This window comes from Ascidia mentula, chromosome 3 (genome assembly GCF_947561715.1).
Source record: "Ascidia mentula chromosome 3, kaAscMent1.1, whole genome shotgun sequence".
Classification (NCBI taxonomy): domain Eukaryota; kingdom Metazoa; phylum Chordata; class Ascidiacea; order Phlebobranchia; family Ascidiidae; genus Ascidia; species Ascidia mentula.
In genome coordinates this window covers 15840380-15863527 of record NC_138568.1, presented here as the reverse complement: position 1 = coordinate 15863527, position 23148 = coordinate 15840380, and the positions used below count along the sequence as shown (strand labels likewise).

Genomic DNA, 23148 nt, shown 5'->3' with positions numbered 1-23148 from the left:
ACCAACTTTTAGTGTTGGGGACTAAATTAAAAAGTAGCAACCGAAATATTCAAATATTGTTCAACATTTGTTTTACATATAAATACCTAATTGAAGTTATAATTTTGTGATTTATAATACACTTTTTATCGTTTAGGTGCAATGATTTTGAATTGTTGTGGTCTGTCTTTGCTACATCGTATATATTAAAAACCACTGAGATACCTCATAGCAAATCTGTACACTTTGATACATTGTTATATTTTTTGTCCCAAAAAAATTTGTTCCATTTTTGTAACAGAATCCACAAACAACGTTTACAATTTGTTGTTCTACTGATAGGTGGCGCTGTTGCATTAGACTTTTGTACGCGGAAAATCTTTCTTGTACTTGTTTAAACGTTTTTAAAACTATTTTGCAAAAGTACTTGATTTTAGTTATGTAGTATCGTGTAACCAACCACACGACCATGCCAAATAATAACCAGGTGGAATAAATCCACCAAGCAACGCAGTTTCGTGTTAAATTGTTGTGACCAATCATCAGGTTAGCAATGTATTAATTTGATGCGGAAATATCAATAAGACTATATGTTTAAACCGTCTACTGTAATCAATTCAAGTAGTAGCTTTGCAAGTGGTAAGTGTCAGTGGGTTTTCCATGGTTGCTCGACGCTCCCAACAGTGACCCCCTGTGGCCACTTTCCCAAAGTACTTCAAGTGGCATTGTGCGAAGGTTGTTCCGTTCGTTTGGACACAGTAGAAAAGACTTCATATCCTTTTGTGGACCCGAGGGCCATTGAAAGCAAGCCCTAAATGCTCCGTAGGCCCGCGCACATATAACAACGCATTACGCAGCTCCGACTGTGGTGTTATTTTAATCCGTCAGCTCACTTTCGATTGTTTAGTGCTCGTCCCGACCTGTCTCTCTTAATCCATGGCACGGGGGTGCACCTATGGTATTAAAGACGGTCGGTTTTTAGTCTCGATTTGGACTTGAAACAACAACCGTTAGCGCGCAAATAAACGCGTGGATGTGCTTCGTTGACTTTGGTCAACACAAAAGTGTATGAAGTTTCCTTTCGTCTTCGCACTGCGGGATATTGTTCCCTTGACCTAATTGTTCACTTCAATGTCTTTGTGCTTCCATCGTAAACTTGTGGGCTCCTCTGATGTGATTTGTTCTTCCAAAAGATAGTTTTGTTCCTTGTTAAATGTGGATATGTGTGTATTTGAAGTTGGATGGCAGTTTGTATTTTAAGTGGCTCATTCGGTAGACCAACATTAAAAAATTACTTTCCGAAATTGTTCTTACTATGGTCAAGAGGTGTGATAAAACAAAATTATCAATTTCCAATATTTAATAAAACCATGTTTTGTTGAAAATTTTAAAGAAGATTGGGGTAAGATCAATTCAAAAAACTATAAAATGTACGGAATTTAATTTGTTTCAAGCGGTGTGAGAACATGTGTGATATCAAAAGCAATATTGAACACTGGTGGGGAATATGATCACATTATTACGAACCGCATCGCACTCAAAGTCCCAGAAACAATATCAACATAATCCACTGCGCCAAGAGGTCGAAACTGGTAGAAAGGATTCATATAACTAAACGTCATTAAACGTGCCGCAAAGTTTCATAAACACAATCCCCTTGTATCGAACACAGCATCATCTGCCAATCTATCCAGCACCCTTGGGCTGCTAGAAAGCCTTTAAGACCCAAAGGCTTGGTTCGGATCAGAAATAACTGCAAGCAAGCGGCCTCTTGGGGCGTCCTGGGCGCCGAAGGTTACTTTGATTTCAACGCTGAAGCAATTTGCTCTAAGCTCGTCGGCTTCTGTGTTAGTTCATCATGTTGGTGGTACTCAGTATCGACCGTCCCGTGTTGAGATTAATTGTTGATCCTTGTAGTTTCTCGTGTTGAATAGAACAGAGAAAGTTGTGACTTGACAAGTGACTGAACGGACACAAAACTAAAATTCGACTGACTTTATTTCAACCACATGTCTCCAACTTTCATTTTTAAATAGGTTTGCCACAATATCGTATAGTCTACAACTTGTTGTAATCATCTTTGTTACCCAGATTTTTGATTTTATTGTCATGGCTGCAGTTAAAGAAATCCCGACTTTTTATTCACATAAGTGTTATAATATATTAAATACTCTCATAATGTATACAGTGTTACATTTTATACAAAATTATTGTAATTTGTTTTTTAGAGAGCAGCAATGATTACAAACTCTTGATTAATACAAGCAACGAGACGCAAAAAGGTAAATAGTGGGTGCTTCGTAAATTCAAACAAAAACATCACACAAAAAAAAGAGTTTCTCCATATTAAATGTTCTGGGCGTGTTATGTATATTTCATTAATTGTAGATTTTTTGCACAATGTTATAATTGCTTACATTGCAATAATTTTATTTACAACGGTGACAATGTTTTAATTAAATATAAGTTAGAGATAAAAGGTCGGTTGTAATTAACTTAATGGTTCTTGGTTTGACTAATACCACAAGATCAATGCGACGATGGGCGCATACCTATTTATACTATTTATTTATACACTTAACGTAACATAACTAAATTGGTACTGCAGCCAACTGTATATAGTGTTACAAAATATTCCCATGTGGAAAATAACCTTTTAATCGTGTTGCAACGTTGTCATTTTTAACTTTTTGATAAGCAGAGTCCGCGACATAATGAGGCAAATTCAAATCAAATACAAAAATATCACGATGGTAAAATTTTAAATCTTTTTTCGTGCCAACTGTGCATCATGTATATATGTAAAGTACGAAGTAACGTAATTATCCCTTGTTCGAATTCCAACTTTGTTACGGTGAAATAATTCCTCTTTAAACCCAAACCCACCGCCAAATAAACTGTATGTTGTTTCAGGCAGGGGTCAGTTTGTCGAGCCCCCAGTGGGGTCAATGCCCCATGTTATTCACCGAAACAGGCTGACGACTCACGGCGATAACCAAATACTCATGACCGCCAACTAGAACTTAACCTATGTTTGAGGAAAAACACTACTTTTCTTTCGCCGAAGTTGTCCAATTCTTCACTGTTTAATATATCCTGACCCACAGGGTGTGCTCCCGTTTTTCTCTTGCTTATATCTCCGTTGTTTGCCAACTCAGCTCGGACCAGGTCGTGTGCCCACGACCCCGCTCCGGATTAATCGATCTTCGAGACGCACCCGAGACAAATCCCATCATTCAGCCCTCGCCCCTTACGCCCCGAATCTCGCTTCTTGCTGTATTTGTTTGCCGAGCAATCAAACCGCGCGAAGACGAACTTTGAAGGTTGGGAGCGCCGAAAGAAGTTTCGAAGGTATTAAAGGAATGGCACACCGATTAGTCAACCGAATTGTAAGGCGAATTGGTAGATGTATAACATTTTGGTCAACCACACCGCGTGCCTTTGGTGTGAGGTGTAAATAATGAAGGTCTCCTTATTTGTCGAAAACGGATTTTGGTTTAGGTGCCAGGATAAAAAATTATACTTCGCTACTTCTGTGTGGCTCGAATATTCTTCCAAATAGCCTACAATTCTCTAATACTGAACTATCATAAATAGAAAAATCAACACATCTGCCATATACGCAATTGTTTGAAAAACGCAGTAATATTTCATGCAATGGCATGATTGTTTGAAAAACGTGTTTTTAGTAAAGCAAAGACCTGTTAATTAGTTGACCGTCAATTTTAACAAAGGTTTCGAATAATAAATATCACGAAGATTCCAATTAACGACTTCACACTGACATTTGTAAGTAGTAAACCTTTCGGAAACACTGCGCGTCCCCGCACAAATCTTGCAATATAAGTTGCACCTTTCGAACTCCGTGCATCGAACAACACAGCGAACCTGACAGGAGTTTGTTTGCACAGCGAACGGTTTCCGGTGGAACACCCGCACATAGAACCCAGGAAAAAACGAAGTTAATCTATGTCAAGAAACCGCTGCATCACACGTTGTAATGCAAAGCAGGGCCGGGGTACGGGTCCTTGATTGTCGGACTGAGTCCCATTTCAAAAAAGCGCAACTTCCACCACAGAAAAACCTTGATGTTATGCTTTGGACATTTGCGATTCGTGCAAGTGTAAAAAACGTCTCGTGTCATATATGATGAACGAGCAAAGCGCTAATGCACGTAACGAGATACGTTATATGAACTATTAGTCCGAATTTTGGACTGTATCGCCTGTTTACCTCACAACATTCGCACACACGCCGATGGGGCAAATTCACGTCAAAATGTGACAACGATTTCACCGTTTAGATTTAAGAAACTAACCGAGTTTGGGTAAAAAGTTGGATGAGTGTCATATGAAGCGCTAAAATACCCTTTCTTGGTTGTGTTTAGACGCATTCTGACCTAGCTGGAAATGCCAGTTGTGACAGAAATGACTTCGTACCTCTGATGATGAATCATCTCTACCTTTAACGGGGGTTGAAGTTTGCCTTTCCATTTTTCCACCAACACATTTGGTAAGTGTGCTAATCTCTCATTTCTTAGCACGTTTTAGCTGCTCGTGACTTTTTGGACAGAAAGTTGCATAATATGTACCTAGCAAGGCTCGGCGAATTACGACTCTTTGGTAACTCGTAACACAAGGCCGCGCAAACGTGAAGTACTCAAGAAGTCACACTTGACATTGTATGCGAATCAGCACAACAGGACATACAGTGTAATAATTTTACCGCGTCAGGTTTTCCACTTAAAAACTAAATTGCGACCAACACACGAATAAACTGAGGGAGAATTTCTTGCACCGAATGAAAATTTGCTACCCAATATGGTTTATCTATAACCACAGAAGTTCTACGTTTAGCGACAAATGTTGGTATACCTTGTGGGTTGTATGAACTTCATAATTCATTCTCACGCCCGATATGCACAGCGTTGTGTGGCACTCAAAGGTATCCATAACCCAGCGGGGATGCTAATTTATTTGTCCAGCTCGTTATTTATACTTTACCGAGTATAATCTACTTCTGGCCGACAAGCGAAATTGGCTTTTCCTAAGACCCGAAGCGCGCCGAACGAGCGGTCGGGAATCTGGGCGGATTTGTTTTTCACACAACGCGGGCTGAGCAACCAGATCGGACCTCGCGTGAAGCTCCCGCCAAATTGCCGTTATTTTGACGCCAAACGCTGCGTGACTGTTTAAACAAGAGGCCGACTTGCTTCGTTGCAATCGCGGCCTTTCGCCCTTTTTTACGAGGCTGGACAATTTCGTCCCTTCCGCCTCATTTCTCACCGATTTTTCCGACTCCATTCACCTCGTCCTGTACAATAAAGGCGACAGGCCAATCTGTCGGCGTACCCTTACAATATCGCGAAGGAATTTGTCTCCATTCGCTACAAAATCGTCCCAGGACCCCACTACCCCCCGCACAGTGAAACCCACTTGAGCAAACACACAGTCCATATTCTTATTGACTCACCTTCCGCCGTTCGTTGAAAACGAGCACAGTCGTCAAGCGCTCGGCGCTGTGTATATTCGCCTCGGGGTTTCATTTTTCGCGCGGGGTCGAAGGTCAAGCGTTCGCTTTGCGCTTTTAGCACGAACACGCTGAAAGGTGAGATAATCCGCATGATTCCACAAACGTGGTGTTTTGAACGAAACAATACCGACCGAAGGTAAATACTTGAATGAGTAATTGTTCCACAATCACCCTCTTACTTTCTCATAACGTCGTAAAAACAAATTCTGGGAAATATGTTTGTCTCATGCAGTTTAAGCCCGAATTGTTGCACACAACCATTGCGCGAAAGTAAGAAAAAGTTGATCAATAAAAGAGCATAACCGCGACCGACGTTGCATAACAGCCAAAAAATACCCCAACAACACTTTCATCGATCAATAAGCTTTGCGACGTTGGCGTGTCACCAAAGAAAAAACGTGGACAAAAGCAAACGTTGCAAGCTCGTCCAGATGCATATCGTGATCGACCCTTCCATCTGTATCAATTTCTGTCATAAGTAATCGATTCTCAAATCACAATCTCGATTCAATCAAATCGCCGATATTGACACCTCATATTTTACGCCTCACGATATTTTCTTTCGGACGATATGCAGCAACAGAAAATCACGCGAAGTGACCGAAAAACTATTTCGCGCTTATTTTCAAAATATATCCTGTCCCATTAAAACACTTCACCGTTATTGTAATCTCCAATTTACTGTAATGTGGGTGGGCAATATAACAGGTCATGAATGGTTGTGTAAAAAAATCTTCAAAACAAAGTTTTTATTCAATCCTCTCTAAGATTTGTCCTCATCATTAATTTCCGCGTGGTCAATTAAGATCGTCTTAGAAAATGCGAGCGTCCTTGTTTCTAAGATTTGTCCGCTTGTTTCTGACTAGCTGTCCTTATATTTAGGCACTTTTAAGTTGGCCACATGCGTCATTATTTCCAGTGTATATTGTCTCACACAAAGTTCAATAAAGCCCGTGTTTGCCAACAAAATTTTTTCGACAAAAATATCTTGTTCAAATATTTGTAAAATGTTGTGGCATTTCAGGTAAATGTCATTACTTTTAGTTCTTATTTTCAGTTTCACATCAATGTCAGCAGCCCTGGTAACAATTCATGACATAATTCCCATGCATATTTAACTTACTATTTGAGTGTTTTTACATTTTAAAGACGCGTTAGACGCGCTTATTTTTAAAAAGTATCGTAAGTCATACCCCTTAACCGCAGCTTATACAGCTGTGTAAACTTCCAATTTCACAAAACTATTTACGGCAATTGACCGCCTCCATCCGTTATAATTTTTTCTTCACATGGGTGGCAAAGGTTGGTAAGATTGACTTTATGCTAACGACTGTAATTAAGGCAGACTGGGGACCACCCACAACCAAGGGGTCTCCTAAAAAAGTACCGACCCTTATGCAATTAGCCACACAGCAAGATGTCGCACTCATCCACGCATGATTCCTATACGTTTGGCCAGTATTTTCGGTGTTCGTGTTGTGCCCATTCTGCTCAGGAACGCGGTGTTGATACGGTTGTTGTGGTCAATTTGGCGCATAGAAAAACACCGGTATGTAAGTACAAGCGAACCTATTGTCCAGCGATGTCCAGAAACGCGCCCTAACTCAACTGTTTGTCCGGAAGCGGGTGCTGCGAAAACAAGACTACCGCTTGTCATCGCTCAGCAGCGCCTCTGGTGACCGAAAAGACATTGTTTTGTGACGCATACGTGATAGATGGCACACGTAGTCAGGCTACCACGAAATGCCTTGTTTTTACTGGTAAACAGCAAGATGCAAGGCAAGCACCGCAGTTCAAGTTCGTTGTTGGTAACCGCGGTGTAATTTGAAGCGCTCTTTCCGCGCCGTTGGCCTAACGAAATCAACGAGCTTTGGAAACACGCAGTTTGCCGGTACCCACGCTGCGCTGTTTGTTCTGTGACGAAACAATGGCCATTCTTTGCGCGCTGGCGTCTGGCCAAGGCCGTTCTACCTCATTAATCCTCGCGGCTCTTTTATTAGGGAAAGGCACGCATTAGCTGTTGAACTTAGAAGTTGATGCTGCATTGGCAGAAAACCGCTAGACCCGCTTTATACATTTTCGGTCCTCAAGAGCGGTTACTGCTGGCCATAATAAGGCACCTCTCTTCAACACAAATAACTCTATCCTAATTGCCTGTTAAGTGCCGACAATGCTGTGTTGACGGCTGTGCAGAGGCAAAAATAACCATACACCCATCGCCGCCACGCAAAGGATGATTTATCGCCTTTTTGCTTTTATGTGGCCGCCTCCATGCATGGGGTGTTGATTAATGCTCGGACTGAAATCACCCAAAGAAACCAATGAACGTCTTGGGCCTGTGTTCCCGCGCAAATAGCTGGAATGCTGACTGAACCTAAATTTCTAAAGGAGTGAATTTGTGAAATGCAAATACTGCATAGAAGTTAAAAAATTGCATTTAAGATTTCTTAAAACAACCTTTTAAATAAATGCCCGCTATATTATTATTGTTAACATCAAACACCAAATTTTGCTTTTGTCGTTAAGGTTTTCAAAGTTTATCAGCTAGTAATCGTAAGCGGCTCCAACAGCAAAACCATTTTTAACCGAACCCAATAATATGCTTTTTGCATGAAGGAAAACCCTTGAGGCAAATACATACCATCCTCAATAGCACGATGTTATCCTGCAAGTCGGCCAAAAACCAGTAGCTTTCACGACCAACGATTACCAGCCGCACACAAATCCTTTAATACCAGGTCCTCGATGAGCCAGATCATCTCCTCGGCCTGTTTGTATTGAGCAGCAACTTTAAACGAGCGCTTAATCTCACGCGGGCGCGCTGGATTAGTGCGCGCGCTGACCCGCGACCAACGTAACAAAGGATTGATTGCGACGTCACAATGCCGCGTTCGAAAACGTTCAATAGCTGTTGAACCGCAAGACCCTGGAGAAGGCGTTATAGCATGAGTTGATGGCACATATTTAGGCTGGCCGCGAGATTAAACAGGCTTAGCAGGACAGATAAATTGACTAGCTACGCAAGGCTACAAGCAAAGCCTGTCTGGAGTTGTCCTGGCAGTGCCGGGTCCGTTCCATTTGAGTGCTCTTAGTCGACTGCGCACTGCTAGCTATAGGAAATCCAGGATCTCTTCACAAAATCCGGGTCTTACTGGCGGCCCGCGAAAGTGCTTTACAGTGGATTTACTCAATCCGTAAATCTGATACTCGAGCAAGTGATTGTCAGTGCACTTTACACTAATTGCTACAAACCTGTCGACCTGAATTTGACGTATTTTTTATGTTTTTGCAAACAGCTAGTGCGTGATTCCATTCAACGAGCAAACGGCCCACCGGCATCGCGCACCTCAATTATATTGAACATGCGGAAAAATATTATTCCTCGATTTATTATCCAACGAAAAGTTTCCAAAACAACTGTCAATAGCATTTAAACCTGACGTTACGACACGTTTACCCAAACTTTAATCCAAGTAATTGCCAAACAGAAACCACAAAATATATAAATGAGTTCTTTCATATTAAGTTTCGTCCAAACCACTAACCATAGAACTTTCGAAAAATTTCAGATATGGCCGGTTTAAAAGCACACTCCTTAGTTTCTGGTTCCATGTCACTGTTCACAAAGGTCAAAGTTTGTATTTTGGTTTTTGCAAGCACGATGGTCGTGTTATGTTAAGACGGAGTTTACTTACCAAACAGCATATCCGGGGGCGCCGAAGGGCATTGTTTAAAGGGTAACGTGCGATAGTTTCATTCTATTTTCAATGCTTTTGGTTTAGATGTAACTCAAAAGGAGGTATAAGCCCCTCCCACAGTTTTTACCCTTTGCGGTGAAATCTTGTCTCCTTTCATATATGTTTTCAATCTCCAAATTCGTTTATCTTCAAAATATTTTGCATTAAAACACAAACAAACGGCGTTTGTGTGTTGGTGTGAACTGTCTCAACCACGACATAACTTTGGCCTTAACACTTAATCCCGTGGCTCAAGCAATTACCACAACAGGCGATAGAGACCGTGCCTTTCCACGATCAATTGTTTGTACAAGAGCTTTTGTTAAATCAGCAAAGTGCCCGCTTTCGTAATCTAGCAATGGCTTTAAGAGTCACCATATACAGAACACTATAACGAGGCCTGTTTTACTGGGAATTGTTTTTGAAGGTGATCACATGCAAGACGTAGAGCATGGGCATAGCTCATATATTATTTGGAACAATTCTTACACACGTATTTTTAAAAACTCATGTACTTTTTCTGAGCGACAATAAATCCTGTTACTCCATAAAAGTATTATTGTTCTTTATTTCTTCATTACTTGATAAACTTTTCCAATAGTTTCTTATTTATCCGAAACATTGGAACAAAATAAATACGATAATATTGAATTATACCAAGTTTGTTTCGTAAAAATAACAACTTCAAATTGTTGTCATGTGAGTTCGTATTTCTAACGCATGAGTTTTAGTAATATTTCGCATGTCCATGTAAGGCATCACTCCCCATGTACGTGTGGGTCAAAAACAACGATACAACCTGACGTAATCTCCTACACGGCGACAAACAATCCAATATATCAACACTAGAAACCGCATTCCGAACTTCTCAACCCCTCCGTCCGCCGCCCACATCTTGAGTCACCCCCCTCCCCACCGAAACGACCCTCCATCACCATAAGAGTGACGTCACTACATCGGCGCCCGGCACTGCGCGATATCGTTGCTATGACAACACGATGGGTGCCCGATAAGGGCCGGGGCGCCCTGGAGGTTCATCGTGAGGGTAACGCAAAGGGGTGGTCCAGGACGATTGATGAATTTCTGTAAAATCTCTTTGTGTTCTGGGGCTGGGTTCGATTCTCAAACCCGATGTTTCGTAAGATAGGCGGAGTGCGGCGACCCCTAAAAGAATTCTGACCGTTTGTTATCGCCCTTCGCGGCGCTTCTTGTATTTGTGCAGCTGAAGGGTTGCGTCGTCCAATTATGGTAAAGTTTCGATAACAAATGTGTGATGCATAACTTGTGATGTTTACACAAAACACCGTTGTTGTGTGACTTCAGTCGTACAAGGCAATGTCTGTACAAGTATTGAAAAAAACAGCGTAAAAGTGGATTTGGAATATGAATATGAATGCCAAAGCTATTATCCTTCTCATTGAGCAGACGTTTCGAACTCAACTGTGTTCATCATCAGTGCTAATTCGGAATGGATTTGAATGATTGAACACTTTCATGAATATGTTCTCCAGATTGGAAAAAATGTCGTGCGCGGAGGATATATCCTCTATATGTTCTGAGTACGTTTTTGCAATTAATAATCACAATCTGAAATGCTGACAATGCTCCTTTGTCCACAGCCCGGTTTCCCACCTATGCCCCCATACCCACTCGATCAGTCAGACCAGACGATGTTTGGACGTCCACCGTTGGATTACACCACGTCCCAATCATTATTCAATCCTCTTACACCTCAAGTCAGCCGCACGCCCCGTGCTCTCAGGCAGAAGCGCTGTCTCGTTTTGTCGACCAATTCGTGACTCATTCCCTTTCGCACTGCTTTGGATGAACCATTACCCGCCCTGTGAGTTTCTCTTCACTTCCACACCGACGTAAGCACCCGTAAAAGCACTTCGGTCCGGAGGCCAGCGTGGTTATGTTGGTACTCTTGCTGTGTTGTCGTATCGCGTCGTCGCGAAGTTATTTTTCGGCTCGATCGATCACCACGTGTATCTCACGCTCAAATCAAACGTTTCACTCCCGGTCATTCGTCTCTTTTCCACTTCAAGAAATAGGTCAGAGGGCGCCACCTGTCGGCTCGAAACCACGCATGCTTGCTTGTGTGAAACAACAGTTTGAGAGAAATTTTTAAAACAAATTGAGTTTAATATCGGTTGTGCCTTGCATTTTTTGACAGACCCCTTCAACTTTCCAGCCGCACAGGCAACATATTGACCTGATTTTAATGTAATTTTATGTCACAAAAGTAAAACAATTGTACAGCAGCGCCAATACATCAAATTTGAATCAATTTTAAACATGAAGTTTTAGTTTTAATGCTTGCACTGCGTGATTCAAAATGTTCTACTGTATATCGATATATGATAAATGTGTCGTTTTTAACAAGTCAAGTAACTTGTGTATTGATTTCTGACAAACTTTTGAAATCTAACCCAAGCCCGTTTTTGCATTTCGTAGACTTTACGAGCGACGACACTTTAAAAGTTGCGACCTTCACGCGTTCGTCAGCCAACTCGACCCGAAACCGACCTTGGACGTTGAATTCAATCAGCCACAGTTCAACCGATCAATGCTCAAGTCGGAAGGTCGATTGGGCCTCGGTCGGGTGTTTGAAATTACTTAATTTCCTATGAGGCCCGGCTTAATTGCTACCGCTCGGTAAGTGATTACGTCGATTTTTGACCTTTCACCTTCGGTCGCGCTTGGGCGCTTATCTGTGTCCACTTTTTGTGCAGTTACCCTGTAGGGGTCTTGTTGAATAGAAGTTTTTTTTAGTCAACAACACACAAAAAGCACTTGTTTTAAAAACAGGACAGTTTAAGCCTGGTATTCTAATCCTGTTTTAAAATATGTGCATGCTTACGGAAATGGCAGTGCTTTCCAGGCCTTCGTCTGCAGTTTATGATTTCGATCCTTCCTAATAAATGCCAGAACACAATTTTGTCAAAAACTATACGTGGGACAAATTTTCACTTGATATTTATCAATATTTCGTCCTTTGTTATGTACGAAATCAAAGTGTCTCACTTGATGATGATAAGAGAGCATGCAAACGGAAAACTACGCTCATCGGTCAAATCTATACAAGTAAATGAGTAACCAAACATCAACCGCCCCTGACCACAATGGCCCAGCACAAGTGGCGTCAATCACATACGGCCACTGCGTCGATGACCCATCACATGTAACCCAGTGTCCACTAATGGTCTTTTCAAGGACGATTTCAGTGACCTCACCATACATTTTGGTCAGTTAGTTTGTTAAACAACGCTCTCCATCAAAAAATTGCCTGGGCGGTCAACAACTCTTTACTAGATGCAAGTAATCCATCTTAATCGACCAGGCTTTTGTTAGTTTCGACGTATGGCGCTGTCGCTGCTTTGAGCGGGCAATTGAGTGCTCTCCACCAGGCAGGCAACGCGATCTGCGGTTTGTGCTTAAACGAGGCCATCATTTCTGCACGTAGCCACAATAGTAGAATCGCGGTCGGCAATTCGGAGCGAGTTGGACGAAATAACAAATCCCCATCCTGATGCAAACGACTCAATTCAGTTATTACGACACCACGTGGTGTCGCCACAAGTATAAACAAACCATTATCTGCATTCTTGAGTGTGTTTTCGTTAAAACGAAAGTGCTGTTAACAAAATTTTCGAATTGACCTAATTTCCGTTCTGTAAAACTTCTCCAATATTGTTTCCTGTATAGTCCTTCAGTTTCATTAAAACACAACGCGTACTTAAGTAGAATCATTTAAAATGATATGTTTTCATTCTAGGTTTTAGCAAGTATTGAACCAACTGATTGACAGCAAGGGGAGCTACGACAACACAACTATTCACCCAAGGTACGCGACCACCATATTTACACCTTACGTATGCAACATACTCATAGTGTACATTTAAAAAGTGTATCCATTTAAAGTGAACAGGAAACCATTGATTTTGATTGTAACGTCGCGCTAGCCAATCTGATACTCACATTCCTATCGGCAAAAATTTACGGTTGTTCGAGAAGTTTCGGTTGAAAATCTTGATTTGATCAGCTCAGTGGTCTGTGGCTCTCCGCAAGCACAATTGACTGAAACCTGAAACTTTAATCAGACCAACACAAAATTCAGTGCCACCAGCATCAAAGCCATCAGTTCCGGCGTGCAAGTCGAACCAATCACGTGATTTTCCTTCTTAACCACAACTTCATGCGAATATGTTTCTTGAATCCCACAGTGGAATATTACATTGACCATGCCAAATATCCATCTGGGCCAGTGCGTTCAAACCCAATCTCTCATGAGAGATTATCTCGTCCCGATAACGTGCAAATGTCTCACTGTAAAATCTTATGCATCAACCATAAGCTGATATTGCAAAAACGTGTACAAAACAGATGATGTAAAAGTTACGTACAAAATCCGCTCGAAATACAATAGAGAGTAGTGCAGTGACTAAATTTACAAAATTTCATGATATTACGTTTGCACGGAGACAAGTCACTTTATTAACTTTGAAGTTGTGAAAGAAGCTCTATGATCAGTATTGCTGAAATAGAATAAACCCGACGTTACTTTTATCACTTTAGCCAAAGAGTTCGTGTTCTAAACTTGTATCATGGCGGTCAACGGTGATTTTGGCGTGCTACAAACCTCGTTGGTAAAATTTGCAACTGTGTTTCGAAATTTGCTTAAAAATTAAGACAAACGTTCTCCACCCACCCATTGACCTTTTCTGCTTAAATCCGTGCACTAAAAAAGAATTGACCCCCATCACTGATAATTTGGACAACCCCAAACCCGTGCATGTAATTTCTAACCACCTATGGAGATCCCAGGCAGCCCCACCGCCAAAACTAATGTCAACCCCACCATTTTTCAACATTAGCACGTATCCAAACACCGAATCTGGAAATTTCATCAAGATTAATTGCCGGCCAGCTGTTGGCGCCACGGCCCTTGACCCAGACCCCTGACCTTTAACCCTCAAGGGCGCCAACTGAGAGGTCCTGCTGTCCAATGGTCTTTGTCAGGAATTTCGTCCCACTGGTGTACATCGCCTAGCACTTGAACGAGAGCGATAAGCGGTCGCCGATAGATGGCCAAGGGAAGTCGTTAGTCTTCGGTAGCTTACAGTGCATCGGTATGTTAACTCTAAACCACAGGAAATCGGTAAGGCGAAAGTGTACGCCGCTGCACTTTCTCTTTTAAGTCCAAACGTGGCGAAGTTTTGTTTTTGTGTGAAATGTGTTGAATGATTGGTTGCCGATAATCTGGATCATCAACATGGAAACGTGACCGCTTCTTGGGAATGCTGGTTTGTTCATTAAAACAAATGCAGCTTGGGATGCATTCGATCTCCATATTTACCCATAACTGTGCTTTAGATAACCCTGAAATATAAATTAGAATACAAAAAAGCGTTTATATAACCTGGATAATCACAGGTGTTTCTATAAGATTTGGGCATTTGACTCTGTTTTGTTTTTGTGAAAAATTGAACAGCCAAAGTTGACGGATTTATCCCGTTTTGGTTCACCATGATTACTTTTCAGAATGATTCTGAGAGAAAATATGTTTTCCCTTTGCATGTCCGTAGTTTCAAAATTGTGTGAAGATTCTAACATTACTATGGTATAAGTGTTCCATGTTTTCCACAAACCACGGCACTTGGCCTCCTTCTTTTTCCACGCCCTTACCTAATGGCCTGCTAATCTAAGCACGGAGGGGGGGGGGCGAAATCTTCAACCTTCTCGTTGTATCATTGTATCTTCCACCGGGTAGATGCGGGACGTCTATCTGCAGCAATCGAGAACTTGAAATTGACGTAAAACAGACCTCCGCGAGACGGTCTTGAGGGCTAATTGAACTTAACGAATGGGCCTTCCTCGGTTAACGACCTGCTTGCGGCCTACCGCGGGGTGGTGAACACTTTCTGTTGGCAGTCGAATCAATCACTGCCCGCACTTTGACGGGAGAATACAAATTGCAACACCGTAGGCGGTCCAGCAGGCCCGAATCCTGGGCGATGTTATGGAAAGACTCTGAAGTTGGCGGCTTTGAAGTCCTTATTTGCCAAATGTTATTCTTGGCTACGTGCGAGTTATTCGACTTCGCAGACTCCGTTTCGAGGTGTTGTGATGGGTTTCCATCTGCATATTTGAACCCAGAAACACTACTAACGGATTTACTCATGGTTCTAAGAATGAGGAGACTGCCCCATACTGCAAAAATCATTGACATGTTTCATTTATTCAAAAGACGTTTCGGCAAAATTTTTAAAACCTTTAAACTGATGATGCGCATGAGTTACGTCTTACGAAAAAATGAAATACGTCACAGTTTTCTTCAGTATGGGTCATATAAAAAAGTTTTTATTTCTTCCCATTGAAATAAACTAGTTAAGCTACCCGTTTATTTATAACAGTGGGACCAACAACCACAAGCGAGGAGCACTCCCTATTGCAATTTTTCACAAGTAATATTTTTAGTCATTAACCCGCTTCATTGATTTTGTTCCTACGCTACAACCCAGTTTTATCTCCGAAATTTCCGCCGTTTTATCGGGTTTTCTTGCACCGCACCCAGATACGCCGAGATCTGATCACCAAATTTTTATTTCCTTTCTTGACGACCGACTATAATCGAACGTTTTTTTGTCATTGACTGAGTACTCGTGCTACAAAAATTTCCTCATAATTCGCCCGGGATCGGACATTTTTAACAAGTCCGCGGCGTGATCGGCAAACAGGGTGCCTGCGTTATCGCTTTAATGTCAACAAGGTGCATTGGGCCTCTTTCATGGCCCGGCGCCAGGGCACAATGGCCCTCCTGACGTAGCTGGGCCATCGTTCTGTCTGGCTGTCATTTGGAAGTGCTTGTGGGCCCAGGTCGCTTTTAAGAAGCTGAGATCGGGAAACAATGGCTTCGATAACACGGCTGATATTTGTGACCACTGTTTTACGAATGTTTGGGCGCGGCCCAATGTCCTGGGAATGTGTGGGCATGGAAGTTCTTATCGGCCAGACACAATACGAGGCAGATATATATCAGAATTTGTTGGAACTGCTTTTATTCTCTTGTCGGTTGTCATGATAGTTAGAATCCACAGAAATTTCTCAAAAAAATTTGGCCGGTTTTTCATTCGCTTGAACTGTTGATACGATAGTGAAATGATAAATCGTGGTTGAAGTGGCAATGATTTTACCTTTCAACAAATACAATCGTGTCATTTATTGAATGATCATTTTTAACAGAGTTAACATCAGCCAGGACTGAAAAAGACTCGCTTTTGATGCCAAAATTAAATTTATTTGAGAGTTTGTATGATTTTGGAAGACATTGTATGATATAAATTAGATTACCATTTTCTTTGGAGGCGAATAGGGGCAGATTCTGTAAATTTGCTTTTTTTAAAACGGCTAGTTCATCCAAACACACAATATCACAGATAACCTGTATTTAATGTAAAAATAAGCCGGTTTAGATTACAAAACTGAGCAAGCAAGTCAAAAATAAACACGTTACCTCGAAATAAGCACATTTGTAAATTTGAAGTCATTGCTCGCAAAAACAAGCAATCTTAAAAATAAGCATAGTATGGTAACCCTTGCAATAAGCAAAGTCTGTTATTACTGCAAGCGCCAGTAAAAAGATCCAAATTTTGTGTTTTTGTTGCATTAATTTTCTGTCAAATTGGAATGTGTAATTGTTTTTTAATCGAGTTTATTTTTCTTTAAATTTTCTTTATCCGTGTCGGTACCGTTCATATGATCCTCGAGACCAGCAGGTCGATTTGCGACAGCTCGTCTATCAAACGCACACAACTGTCCGCACAATTGTAACATAATATTCACAACAACAACAACAATCCCCTTCTCCAAGAATGCGCGGTTACTTCCGTATGTTGACACCGAACTTTTATTCGCAGAAATTTGCCACAACCTGGAAAACAGCGGGTTCGGAGTCAGTCATGCGTGACACGCCAATCGGCGTCAGCAACATCACGCGTCAACTACGTCATCAGATAGAGCAAAGAGGCTGCAACAATCGCAGCACAAAAGATTTGTCTGTTTCAGGAATTGCAAGGAGCTGGAAGGTGTTTTTAACATGCAATTTGAGCTTAATTCACCCCGCCCATTTTTAAATTGTTGTGTAACTCGGGTGCGGACTCGCTGGGCCGTAAAAACGTGACGAAATTCTGCGGTTAAAAATAGGTAGTTACGTAAAATCAGTGCAAAGTTGTTGTTCAGTGGAAATCAACACACGAACCTTTGGCAAAACGTAATACACGTTCCACAAATTTGTGGCAAATATTGTCTCGTGTTTTATGGTGATGTTCATTGTTTGTATGTTTGAGAACGTATTTCGTTTCACCAATAAGAAACTCTTGCTGTTAATGTTAGTTTTTCAACTGATGTTCCAGTATATTTCCTTTTTGTTTTTATATATACCCACTAACCAATAAATTGCATAACGTGTGAAGAATAAAATTTCGCAAAAGTTATATAGAGGAAAGACGTTTATCAAACATTGTCTGTTTTGTTTATAAATTGTTTTTGTACGAATATCGTAAAATGGAATATAAAAAAACGAAGGCATCCAAAAAAACTGTCACCAGTTTCACCCATAACTGATCGTGTTTGGCGAAAAGTATCCATTTTCAAACGTTGAACGAGTCGTTTCCTGTGTGCACCATACTTTCTTGACACGCCCACACAGAGAGCGGCTGTCCACTCTTATTTGCTGACCATTAGCCGGACAAATACCTCCCTGTGTCAAGGCAAGTGATGATCTCTTGATCCAAAGGCGACATATCTCAATTCACTCAAAGGTGGATTTAGAATCATCGCACAATCGCCACCTCGTCCTAATCCCCAGACTATATCCTAACTGTTGTTGCAAACCCTGTTTACGCAACGTGATTTCATCCCAGTCACCTCGGCCTACGTCGAGACTTAATCGACGACGCGCCAGAAACCGTACATCAGCGCCTTGTGCTCCGTACAAAGTTGGCTTCTCGTGAGTCATTTTGCTTGTATCGAATCAAGAAAGGGGCGCGATATCAAAGCGACACGGCAGCCCAGGACCCCCATGGGCGCGCGACCGAAAGCACGTTCGACAAACAAGCCGCGAACCTTGCTGGGACCGAGGCGTAACGTTGGGGTCGCCTCCGTGTTTCGGGGTTGCCCTATGTTCGTGCGAACACAAGGTAAAGGCAGGAGTGCGCCGGCAAATTCTCCGTGATTTCCCACACAGTAAGGGAATGATCCTCTCTCGAGGAACACCTACTCTTGCTTCGTATCCACTTTGTATGGGTGGGGAAGATGTTGACCGAAGTCATTAAACGCAGAGGTAGCGCCTCTGATGTCGCGTTCCGTGTACGTGGATGTCCGAGGCGTGCAAGTATTAAATGTTACCCCGTGCTTGACAAATCCTTCTGAAGGAAAGGAAAAGATATATTTTAAATAACTTTCATTCAGGCCAGTAGATAAAACGACCTTTGTTACTTCCATGTAAGCTAACCATGTACAGACGAACTTAAGTGCAATCAACTCCGTGTTTCCATCAAGATACTTTACCACGCTCGCAAAGATGGTTGGATATGCTTAGTGGGTTGAATATACCACGTTTGCATATGCTTTAGCGTCTAACCTTACATTCGCTTTCAAGAAACAGTAGATGTTCAACACAAGATCTAATTTTTTGAAAAATGTCTGAAAAAATTATTCCACTTTCATTGGCAATTAAATGCCAATAAAAAGAGTGTCCATTGGAAAATATGCAAATTTATTCCAAAAGTAATAAATATATAAACTGATACGTTTCCCATTTAAATTTTCCGACAACGATTTTGATCAAACAATGCCCGCAATGAAACAAACATAGTAGGGAAATCAAAAGCGGAAGACTATTTTGATGTAACATGTTGACAACAACGTGTGGTACATGTCAGCACGTATCTTGCATATTCACAGAGGTATTACATCATCCTTTCCCGTGAAGTTCAAAGCGAAGTTTAAGGACAAGTCATGGCAGGTGCGGACGCCCGACTGGTATTCGATACGGCTCATTAGAAACATTTCGCCAGCACACCTAAAAATACATATTGTTTTTATGTGATAAAAGATCGGCCGAGTCATGGGTGTCATTAAATGTTTGCAGAAAGAGCCTTTACTATTTGTATTATGTCTGGCGGCGAACTACTTGTGGGTTAAATTTATGACATAGTTTTAACCTTTCAACATGGACATACAATTTGTCACATATTTCTGTATTACACAGACTGATATGTGGATAAAGTATGCCGGATAATCTGTGTCCGGTATATAAGTATTTTCCAAGTGTGCGATTTAAAAACTCGATAAAACTCTTGTTATTTGTGTTGTTTTATTTCTTTGAAAGGTTTATTTTGACATGGCATATTGAAAGAAAAAAAGTACTTGTTATATATTATTTTAGAGGAAATTACACCATCGGGACAGCCAACAAAAATCTGTAACGTTTCTGTGTTTCTATCATAAAGTTCAGTTGTATAGGAGGTCCCTGGAAATAGTAGAAGCAAAGCAAAGCAAAGCAAACCAAAACTAAACCTAAAAATATCCAAGAATCTTCGAAATACACTTTATCGGCAATACAGAGTTGTGAGTCGCGCAAGTTTGAAAATAGTCGGCTGCGGATTTACGTTCTGCCATATTTGTGACATAATTTGCCCACACATTTTTTACACGAATGTGCATGTGGCGACGTCAGGTAAGTTCACTCTTTTCACCAAGATAGCGACATGTTACATCACAACTGCCCGAAACACTTGAATCAACACTTATTCGTATTGTCATTTCAAAACAACCAGGTTTGGGTCTAAAACTTTGGGGCCGAAAAAAACGAGTCAAACATTTACCTTCATTGGTAAAAAGGTTAGTTTTGCCACTGGATTGAGATTTGTATTGAGTAACTGAGGAACTCACAGTCTTAATCCACCAGGTGTGTTTCAACTTCTACTACTGATGAAAACAAGTTGAAGTTTGTAGAACTAACGTTTCGGTGTATTTTTTCGAACAGTTGCGACTGTTTGGTATGTACTGTGTAACTTCTAACAAAAAAATTAAAGCAAGTCACGTACAGATATATGCACGCTAACTTGCAACTTGCCATTGAACAATAAAAGCAGTAGGTATTGAAGTCTCTCTATCGACACCAAGTGTATGGTCGTTAAAACATCGAAATTAGGTCTGGGTAGTTTCACTCTTTCCTAACCAACGTGACCACAGCCCAATGTTAAACTGTGTTGGATATACGCAAAGTTGTGTAGGCGATATTCTGAACAGCTGCAATGAAGCTGCAGCACTGGTTGTTACAGTGCACCCAATTGACCCGGAAGCACGTGACGACATTAATCAATCGTCAAACACGGGCCTGTTTTCGAGCTTAGACACTTAGGTTGTAAACAAGGGTTAATGTATATAACCGTTTTGTTATTTGTTGCAAGGCAAGTTCTAAGCAGTTCTTTTTTACTTGAACCAATAACGATAAAAATAAGTTGTGGTTTCTTGGGAAATCTTTGTACAAAACAATTTTGTTCTGAAAAGATGTGCAAACTGAAGGATCAGACTGTTGTTTCCAAATAGTAACGGTTTACCTGATAAGCTTTGGGTTGAGATAGTGGTTTTCACAACTAAACTAGTCTGCAATGCAATTACGGAAATGTGAGTTTTGTGTCATACTCAGGACTCGCCTTAGGATGAAAAGCAAATAAAGAAAATTGAAATTAAAGCTGAAAATTTTTAATGTACAAATAAGCTTAGTTATTGTCAAGTTAAATGCCAAAGTTTTCTGCAAATATTGTCAAAACATATTTCACTGTGTTAGAAATTGTGACAGGGCAAACTTTTACTCTACGCACTTTATGCACACGATCATCTTGCAGCGAAACGTATAAAATCATATTGGGATAATATAGACATCAGCCTTTTCGCCTTTTTTCGCAAGAATTTGGATTGATTTCATTTTCTGTTGGTATGTAGACATTTAAATTGAACAGTGGCTTGCTATACATTGGACTTATTGGTCGAAAGTTCTTTGCTTGTGCAGCGACTGCCGAGTTTCCTGTTGCTGAGGAAAATAGGTGAGTCAAAATGGTTGGGTTTGCCTCGCACAAACGTTTTGTCTGCTACTTGGGTTTCAATCAATTTGTGATGTTATTGTGTACCGAGTTGCATGAAAACGGTTTTTAAGATTTACCAAATAATTCCGCAGAACAACTATTGAGTCTGCCCAAAAATTTCGAATAATCAAATAATGCAAAATTTTGCATCACTTATTACTTCTTGCGTGCAACTTTATTTTTTTTAATTTTAATAAAAAGCACGTTTGTGCTAAAACGGGTTGTTAGGAAAATGGTGTTCCATATTTAACAACAACGATTAACGATGCTGTGATGGCGAGGGAATTTTAAATTGCCGACATAAATTTGCTTTCAAGATTAATATTTTAATTTCAAATCTATCCCAACTGTTTTGAGTGGACATGAATATTGTTTAGAAAATACGTCAGTTTCGTTTAGAAAATACCTAGAAAGCATCGTATTTACAACAATGCTTTAATAGGAAGTATGGTAGTTGTTTGTTGAATGCTCACGTTGCGTATTCCCTTGGCCTCTCGGCAGTTTGCCTTTTTACGGCATACAAGGGATCGAATTCCTGGAAAGCTGGCTGGTCGACAAACGGAAAACTCGAGTCACATGACGTAAGTCACGTAAATGTTGGCGAAGGATCACATACGCGCTTTTCCAATGCCTCAACTGGCGCAGTACGTGGAAATTCTAACAAGGGTGACACCCAAAAAGGACAGCGAGGCAGCAGCAGCAGTTGGCAACGAACTAGAAATGACCGCTTGCGTCTCGTGCAGAAGTTTTTTTACTATTCATTTCACCGAAATAAACTTGCGCCTACGCGTTGGAAATCGGCCTGCGGCAGTTTGTTACGCAGTAATGGCCAGCCAACGCGTCAACTTGACGTTGTCGGCGCCGTAGTAAGTCTAGGCCCATTGAATAATCTGCCAATTCAGGCGCCTCAAAGGAAAGCACGTTTACCCACCCACCATTCCTTCCGCCCTTATGACGCCATAGTCAGCGTCGCAAATTTTCTTGAATGCACACAGAAAGGTGAAGAGTTTGCTTGATATATAGCACATGCATAAAGTGAGTTCGGGTTGAAAATCTATCCCTGCAATGGTGGTTGGGCCAAAAACTCAACGCTGAAAGCGTGGGTGCACATCTGTGTTTGGGTGGTAAGTAATTATTAAGATTAACTGTTTGGTCATGTGGCAATGAATGTAGGTTTAATCAAAACTTACACGTATTTGTTGATTTGTGTTGAACGTTGATCGTGTCGACGGTAGTTTGACAGATTAGCTAAACTAGCAAGAGAGTCAATACAATCTTTTCGCTTCAGAAAAGCTTTTGTGATTCAGCGAGTGTTTGTTTGGTCCATTTTTGAAGTTGGCATTTTTGCCTAAAAGGTTGAGTATAATATGTTAGAACCAAATAGGTAAAACAGAGTTGGGTAAACGAATGCTTCTGCATTAAACGTTTTTCTTTTCTTTTTCGGGATAACCATTAAAAGAGAAACAAACAAAAAGCTTATCAGTGAGCTGCAGAACGAAACAGCCTCTGAACCAATTGTGCTCGCACAGAGCTTGCTGCTTCCTGCTTATCAACGAGGCAGTATCGCAGACGAGGTCGCCAATCAGCTGTTTTTCTTTTTTCCTGGTTTGTTGGTTTCGTTGCTCGCTTGAGCTCACTGAGCTCCAAGGCTTTGTGTGACTTTGATCGGCAGGATGTAACAGTTTGTTGTGTAGCAAAGAAAGCTTTGAGGCTGTGTGGTTGTCGGCTGTACAACTAACTTTGACTGT

General features: G+C 41.1%; 1 protein-coding gene across 3 annotated transcripts in view; it reads left to right on the top strand.

Annotated features, from left to right (window-relative positions):
- LOC145894955 (uncharacterized) overlaps window positions 1-17746 on the top strand; it is a 28671-nt gene extending 10925 nt beyond the window's left edge. The window contains exons 3-10 of one of the 3 annotated variants that reach the window (XR_014401587.1): window positions 2208-2261; window positions 2893-3330; window positions 4367-4491; window positions 10674-10807; window positions 10868-11091; window positions 11706-11906; window positions 13027-13095; window positions 17168-17746. Coding sequence is in view for 2 of the 3 variants with exons in the window: in XM_082983680.1 (XP_082839806.1) it covers window positions 10743-10807; window positions 10868-11119; window positions 11706-11871 (483 nt within the window). In the remaining variant the exon portion in view is untranslated. Of the gene's footprint in view, window positions 1-2207; window positions 2262-2892; window positions 3331-4366; window positions 4492-10673; window positions 10808-10867; window positions 11120-11705; window positions 11907-13026; window positions 13096-17167 lie in introns of all 3 variants that reach the window. The other 2 variants (XM_082983680.1, XM_082983679.1) reach the window with 2 other exon arrangements.
- The last annotated feature ends 5402 nt before the right edge of the window (window positions 17747-23148 follow it).